Source organism: Triticum dicoccoides, chromosome 1B, assembly GCF_002162155.2.
Source record: "Triticum dicoccoides isolate Atlit2015 ecotype Zavitan chromosome 1B, WEW_v2.0, whole genome shotgun sequence".
Classification (NCBI taxonomy): Eukaryota; Viridiplantae; Streptophyta; class Magnoliopsida; order Poales; family Poaceae; genus Triticum; species Triticum dicoccoides.
The window spans coordinates 656,649,278-656,657,725 of NC_041381.1; the positions used below are offsets into that span (position 1 = coordinate 656,649,278).

Consider the following 8,448-nt stretch of genomic DNA (forward strand, 5'->3'; position numbering starts at 1 on the left):
GAGTTCTTGAACCAATTGCCATTTTTTATTGCTGACTGAAATGGTTACATCCTTCATATATTTCATGTAAGGGTTGATTTACAGATTAGGAGTCAATATTCTACTTTATATTGCGTGCATGTTGCTGGATAAGCTATGTGTGGTTGGACCATTGATAATGTTGATCTATGCTAGCGTATAGGTTTATTGGTTGATATGCGTGCACCTGTCTCTGTCTTGAACTTCAGTTTGTTTGAATGTGATATCGATAACCATTATCCATGTAGTTTTGCATTAAAGGGAGCATCATCCAGACATGAACTAGAATGAGACATTTACAGATTCAGGTTTTAACATGTCTTCAGATTTAACAGGATGCATTGTTGTATGCTATCCTTATCATTTTGTTGTTGCTATCTCTACCAGTTCATTCCTTCACCATCAGTTTTGCAAGGATTATCTCTAGATATGTTATTGAGATCAGCACCAACTTTTTTGTTTACCATGTCTGTGCTAATGTTGTTTTGTAGAAAAACAAGAACTTATTGGCATGGAGAAAAATTGCTGGGCTGATGACTCGAAGTAAGGGCAGAGATCTTGTTCTCAGTATGGTAAACCTGACTTACCTATTACTTTGTTTCATACGTGTAACTAACTTCTATCGTTGATCATTCTGGTATTTGGCTACTCATTTCTTTTGCACCCTCACTTGACACCTCCCTTTTACTTCACTATTGGTTGGTTGAACTTGAATGATTCTACAGCATCACCTCATCAATTCTTATCTTCTGTTCGCATCTTATTTGTTTGCTTGCATGTGTGTGTTGGGCTAACACACTTGAGTAATGATTTTTTTTCATGTACTCTCATTATTCTTGTTCTTAGGGAGTAGTATTTGATTATAAAATGGGTGTGTCTTAACTGTCCACTTATTTTTTGCTGTGTGGTGGTATAACCGTATAATGCATGTTAACTGTGATCCTCAATGAGACGGCCCTGAACCTGAATTTTAAGCTCTTTTTTTTAACACAGTAGAGACTCAGACGCTCATACATGCGCACATACACTCACCCCTACGAATTTTCAGGAATATTAATGTCTTCACATTCACTCCCTTTCTTAAAGCTGGTTTTGAACATTAGTGGTGACCCGTGATTGGGACTAGCGGTCTGATGGTATGTTTCCATTTCTTAAAGATGGTTTTGACTTCCTTTACATCTTGTTTTGCAGGGTGTAGAGTATCTGTAAGAAGGTCACAAAAATTGAAGCCGGGACCCTTGAACTATATCTTGAGTTGAAGTGCCTGCCTATTTCTTCCTGTTTTTGGCTGGATATTTTCTGGACTTTCAGTATCGCATGTTTGTTCTTTTGTACAGAAGATTCAGGTGTTTCTTATATTTTGAGATGGAGGTAGTAGTAACTGTGAAACCAGTTTTTCTTCCTTACATGCAAAATGCGAGACGTGGCATCATTTCGCCACTGCACCTTGGATAGCTGAATGCAGTAGTGTTCCATGTTATGCAGATTCAAGTCCAGTTTGGGTTTATCCTTATAGTATGCTTTTTTTTATGCAGTGGAGCTGTGACTTTTTTTATATGCTTAAAGTAGCATGATGCTCCTCTTTAATATCAGAAGATGTAAAATTCTCTGCTTGAGTCGCCTGTGCTCCGCCTACTGGATTGCAATCCCGCATGCCCCTTCCGCAGCCCCATGGCGCGGCGATCCGTCCCCCTCCTCTGCCGCCTCCCCTCCTGGGCCACGGCAGCGGCACGCGCCGCATGGTGACCTACATGCCCTGGCCGACGACACCCCACGCCCCGTCACACTCAACCCAAGTGATGGCATTGGCCCCCTGGTCACTGGCGCCGTGCAGCAGGTCATGGAGACGATGCACGCACCCGTCTACTTTGAGACCTAGAACGTCCACGACGACATGCCCGCCGTGCCGCCCACCGTCATCAACTCCATCTGCCGCAACAACGTCTACCTCAAGAGGGGCCTTGCCACCCCCGTCGGCAGAGGCGTCTCCGCCCTCAACATGCAGCTCCGCAAGGAGCTCGCCCTCTTCACCTCCCTCGTACAGTGATAAGATCAGAATCTTATTCTCAGTCGGACAGATCAATCCAACATTCAACTTCATAGGTCTGTTTCTTTTTTCAGTTAATTCCAATTTGGACAACCACAAGTTGACAATTTACATAATTCCGATTTGCACCATGCTTCATTTTTAGGATCTGCTCATGTGCACCTTCAGTCTGAATCAAAAGGTTGGAAAGAACTATAGTCGGTGTGTAAAACCCTGGTCCCGCTCTCTACTTATATAGAGCTATTGTAAGAGAGGGCATGCAAGCAACTGAACCAATGACCTCTAGGTCCAGCAGCATGAATAGGCTAATCAGGAACTTAAGATGGAAAAATATTGGTCATGGACTGGTTATTATTAACAAAAGCAAAAATAAGATGACACAATAGTGTTCATGGATCAGGATGGTTACTGGTGAACTTTAGTCTTAACTGTGCAAATCAATATATCAAAAGAAATAGAAGGAAATGAATTTGTTGACTAGGACAAAGTTACTTCACAACTTGCATTGCTGCAGCGAACAACAAATGGGAGAGTGATTCATCCAGTTTCCAAATACATATGAATGTGGTTGAGGTGAACATGCAGATCATTACAGGAAATAAATAGAAAGAAATGTGAAAATGTAGGTAATCCCAAGCATAGGTAACTTATTCTTAAATCCACGGATTTTCCACCACAGGAGTGACTCACAAGTGACCACGATCCACAACTAGTACATGAAAGCAAACGAATTGAAGTTACTACGGACTAAGTATAATCACAATAGCAGACCCTTTTTAAATAACACTGTTCAAAGCGCCACAAAGGCATGGACTAGAACATCAAACTTCCAGAAGAAAACCAAGCTGCGTAGGTAGAAAATCTGACCCATATTCAACACCTGACTCATATGAAGGTACCAACCGGTGGGGTGCAAACTCGGTAGGCAATCACGGTGCTGCTTTTAGCAAACCATCTGACAACTATTCCGTGTAACTGGGGACATAAGGATCGCATCGGAGATTAAAATCCCTCTCAAAACTGAAGATGACACAAGATCTCTGGTTTTCCATATCGTATGACACAAGCTTTTCATTCCACGCAAAGACATGGAAAAAGATCGATTTGCATTCCATATCGTCTGCGACAAATGTACAAATCTCATTGTGGGCTATCGTCTTTGAATGGGTGAGATGTGTTGAATCTCCACAACATGCTCTTTTTATATTGGTATATATGAATTAACTTTTGGTGAGTAACTAGATTTGCAATATCAAATAGAAGGGGAAAATGGTTCAATTTTATTAGTTGCTTCGAAAAAAATAGAACACACTACGCAGATGTCATGAAAAATATTGTATCATAATATCTCTTTTTCTATTTGTCCATCGACCAGATCGGCCTTGCACGGAGCGCCCAACTCAAAAGTGAACAATGTAACCTGCAAATGATATTAAAAATCTCTTAATTAACTAATTTCCATACATGGAGATAGTAAGTAAGCAAAGATATGTGACAATATAAAGATTTTTTCTCAAACAAAACACATATAAAGTTATAAACACATCAAGTATACGTTAATAGCAACAGCAAAACAAACCTGCACAGTTATCTCCTTCATGCAAGGCGTTTTCGCACGAATGGGTGACGGCAGCCTACCTCTGTAGATTGATCTGAGCCAAATCTGCAGCGGTAAATGCATTGCAAATTGCCAACAGGTTCACTGAACGCGTCACTACTTGGCAGCATGCGTGTCTTGGTTCGAATGGCCAGTGCGCACCTTTCGTAATATTGAACTTACAGTGTTCCATCACCTCATCTTTTTTGATGGCAGCTCGAGACTTACTTGCCCATGTATGGTTTGGAAAAAAAGAGACCGTCACAAAAACTACGAGGTAGAACATGGCAACCGCTCTAGCACTAGCCATATCAATCAACTTTGAAAGAAGCTGACCAATACTTATGCAGGCAGGTGACTAGGTATATGTATGTTTTTGATTGATGTGTGATTGTGCATCACTTAGGCTCTCTATATATAGGCAGTGTGCTATGCAAAACGTTCACTTATCTTCATGCTAAAATTATGCATGGGTGACATCTTGCTGGAAAATTTATTGGTTGCATTTGATTCATTTAGTACGTTCTAATTATAAGCTAGGATATGTACTAGTATCTCGATGTGTTGTCATTAATTTAGACACAGCTAATGCAAGTACATATTAAATGCTGGGACGATAGGTCCACTAGTAGAAAAAGGGGCAAATCTGAGACACATTAGTGCCGGTTTGATTTTCAGCCAGCACTAATGTGTCCATTACTGCCGGTTCCAACGGCTAGCCGGCCGCTCTCATTAGTACCGGTTCGTGGCGAACTTCTAGCACCGGTTCATGCCACGAACCGGTGCTAAAGAGAGTGGTGGTAGGATGTTGTCAGTCTGGGCCCCCTGCAGCACCTTTAGTACGGGTTCGTGGCACGAACCGGTACTAAAGGTCGTCGTACATAAACCCTTCGGCCACCCGAGCTCGCTCTGTTCTTCCCCTTTCCCCTCACTTCCTCTGTTCTTCCCCTCTCTTCCTCGAGCTCATCACAAATTTTGCCCAAAATTTGTCAAGATTTGAAGGCCCCCATCCATTCAAATGATCACAAAGGTTAGCAACTTTGTCCTTTCATCTCTCATTGCTAGATTAGCTCTTGCAATGCTTTGTATAGTGATTAATTTGTGAGTTTAGTAATTTGGGAGGAATTATATGTGCTAGTATTTGATTTATATGCAATTTGAGGTAAAAAAATAACACTTAATTTGCATATGTAGGTGTGGTTTACTTAGTGCCTTCTAAATCTCCGTCGTAACCACCGTCGATCGCCCGCACCGTCCCGTCGCCGGCACCAATTTGTGGTGAGGCTCTTGTTCATGAATGTTTTACATTACCAAATTGATGTTTGTGTGATTTGGATATATAGTTACTCGTATAATTATCTTTCCCGTACGTTGTTTGTTATACACAGTGCCATGGTTTTGTATCCGTCCCCGTCGGCCCTCGTCCTTGTTATGATTCGGATGTGGTATATTCTCTTTTAAAACTAGTTGTTGCATTTCGTGTTTATGACAAATTATGCCCATCAAGTTGACATAGATATTTTTATCTAGGAGGTATGTGAACCGGAAATTCCAACCGACCCTATTGTCGAGAGGTTAAATTTAGTTGAAAGAGAAAACGAGTATTTGAAAGAAAAATTGAAAAGAATTGAGGGGGAGAAGATGGAATTGGAGTTGCATGTTGCCGATGTCATCGATGATCACAAGATCAAGATGGAGAAAATGAGGTTGAAGATTAGAAAGATTAGAAAATATGCCATTGATAGTGTGGCTTGGTATCATTATGCTGTTGGATCAATTGTTACCTTAGTTGCGATCTTGATCGCATTTGTTGTTGCATTTAAATTCTTTAGCTAGAGAGTTATTTGTATGTTGCATTTAATTAAGTGTTGTATATGAACTTTATGTATGAACTTGTATTAATTTGGTCTATTCGGTGTTGTGTAATGAAGATGAGCCGACAATGGATGTATGGTGACCGATGCTCTCCCGAGTTCATTAGTGGCGTGCATACTTTTCTGCTTGCCACTGAGGCAAACAAGCGGGCGGATGGTTTTATGCCTTGTTCATGTGCTGGCTATAAGAATGGTCACAATTACTCTACGTCAAGAACCATTCACGTCCATCTATTTGAGTCTGGTTTCATGCCCCACTATAATGTTTGGACCAAGCACGGAGAATGAGGGGTTATGATGGAAGACATTGAAGAAGAAGAGGACGACGACATCTATCCTGGCCATGGGTTCCCTGAATACTATGATACAACAATGGGGGAAGAAGCTGAGCCGGTAATGCGGGAAGAAGCTAAAGAAGAGGCATCAGATGAGCCCGCGGATGATCTAGGTCGGGCCATTGCAGCTGCAAAGAGAAACTGCGCAAGTGATTTGGAGAGGAAGAAGTTGCAGCGCATGTTAGAGGATCACAAGAAATTGTTGTACCCGAATTGCGAAGCTGACAAAAAAAGTTGGGCACCACACTGGAATTGCTGCAATGGAAGGCAGAGAATGGTGTATCTGACAGGGAATTTGGAAAGTTGATGGTAATGATAAAGAATATGCTTCCAAAGGACAACGAATTGTCCGAGGGTATGTATGAAGCAAAGAAGGCTATCTGCCCTCTAGGGTTAGAGGTGCAGAAGATACATGCATGCCCTAATGACTCCATCCTCTACCGCGGTGAGTACGAGGATTTGAACGCTTGCCCGGTATGCGGTGCATTGCATTATAAGATCAGTCGCGATAACCCTGGTGATGTCGAGGGCGAGCGCCCCAGGAAGAAGATTCCTGCCAAGGTGATGTGGTATGCTCCTATAATACCACGGTTGAAACGTTTGTTCCAAAACAAAGAGCATGCGAAGGCGATGCGGTGGCACGGAGAAGACCGTAAGAAAGACGGAAAGTTGAGAGTACCCGCTGACGGTTCGCAGTGGAGAAAAATCAAGAGAAAGTACAGGGAGGAGTTTGCAGGTGACCCAAGGAACGTATGGTTTGGTCTAAGCGCAGATGGCATTAATCCTTTTGGGGAGCAGAGCAGCAACCATACACTACAAAAAAAGACACATCCGTGACATTTTGGGCCGAACGAATTTTTTTCTGTCATACATATGACACTTCTATGACGATAATTGTGACAAAACCCGGTTTCATCATAGATGTGGTGGGCTCCTACTTCTATGACAAAAAATCATGACAAAAAATGGGCTTTTCGTCCTGGGCTGGCCGGAGACGCAGCTGCATGACATTCTTTGGGCCGTCCATGACGGAAAAAACCCGTGGTAGAAGCGAGGGGGAGGAAAATTTTAGGGAGTTCCCGGTTACGGTGGGAGGTCGGGGGCCGAGCGATGCGCGTTTATCTCGTACACGTACGCGCGAGTGTGTGAGGCATTGGCTCTAACTGAACCCGAGCAAGGCGTTGGGCTCTAACTGAACCCGAGCGATTCCACTGCAGGCTACGTGTTACTGAACCCGAGCGATCGATTCCTTCGCTACTGCTGCTAACTGAAGCCGATCGATGCTGCCTCTCTGGATGAATAGTGAGTGTTGCGGGGGGGTTTGGATGAACAGTGAGCGGTGCGAGTGGATGTACAGGACCTGTGGCGTTTCCTCTGGATGAATAGGACCCAGATCGATCGAGCCGGTTGGGGCTGGATGAACAGGACCCCCTGGAGGGCTGGATGAACAGGACGACCCCGTGGAGGGCTGGATGAATAATAGACGGTGGAGGGGTGGATGAACAGTAGCCCGTGGAGGGGTGTTTGAATAGGAGCCGATGGAGAGGGGTGGTTAAACAGTAGCGGTGGAGTAGCGCGCGGTGGAGGCTGGATGAACAGGAGCCCGTGGACGAACAGTCGCAGGTGGAGGCTGGAGGAGGTCGACGGTGGATGAACAGTAGCCCGTGGAGGCTGGAGGAGGTCATCGGTGGAGATGAACAGTATCCCGTGGAGTCCCATTTTGCGGTACGCCACACCCCTCCCGATGAACAGGACCCCCGTTTCGACCGTAGCGCTCCAACACAAGTCCGTTTCGTCCGTTTTGCAGTACGCCACACCCCTCCCGATCAACAAGACCCCCGTTTCGACTGTAGGAGGTCCGTTTCCTCCATTTTGCGGTACGCCACACCCCTCCCGATCAACAGGACTCCCGTTTCGACCGTAGGAGGTCAGTTTCCTCCGTTTTACGGTATGGCAGACCCATCCCGATGAACAGGACCCCGTTTCAAACGTGGCCGGTCGAACACAAGGACGTTTCCTCCGTTCTGCGGTATGCCAGGCCTTGTTTCCATCGCTTGTTCGTCCAAGCCCTCCCGATGAACACGACCACGCATTCCGTTTCAACCCAGCCGGTTGGCTCCCCATGAACACGACGACGACGCTGTTTCTCCGTTCCGACCCAGCCATGTACATGAGCCCTAGCCGTACATATGCGCGAGTAGGCGTTTGAGACCCCTCCCGTATGTACACATACGTGGCCGTATTTTCTTTCTTGCACACTGGCCGCTGTACGTACGTGTACGTGCTACGTGCGCGCCTCTACTACGACATGTACGCGCCTCTACTACGACACGTACGTGCCTCTACTACAACACGTGCGCGCCTCTACATCCACTAGTATATATGTACATACACGTTCGCAACCAAAATGACAACGCTACGTACGCTTCGACCAGGTGGGTTCCGACTGTTAGGCACTTCCTTGCGTGCGAAGATGTAGCTGGTGGGTCCTAGCAGTCAGGGGGAAACATTTTTTCGCTAAATACGGTGGCCCGTCCGGTGGGTCCCTGCTGTCAGGTGGAGAAATAATTATTTTGC

At 44.8% G+C, this 8,448-nt stretch overlaps 1 protein-coding gene across 1 annotated transcript in view; it reads left to right on the forward strand.

Annotated features, from left to right (window-relative positions):
- LOC119350814 overlaps positions 1–1,492 on the forward strand; it is a 3,851-nt gene extending 2,359 nt beyond the window's left edge. Inside the window, exons 2-3 of the mRNA XM_037618466.1 lie at positions 510–590; positions 1,210–1,492. Of these exons, the coding sequence (XP_037474363.1) occupies positions 510–590; positions 1,210–1,227 (99 nt within the window). The 3' untranslated portion in view covers positions 1,228–1,492. The remainder of the gene's footprint in view (positions 1–509; positions 591–1,209) is intronic.
- Positions 1,493–8,448: the final 6,956 nt, after the last annotated feature.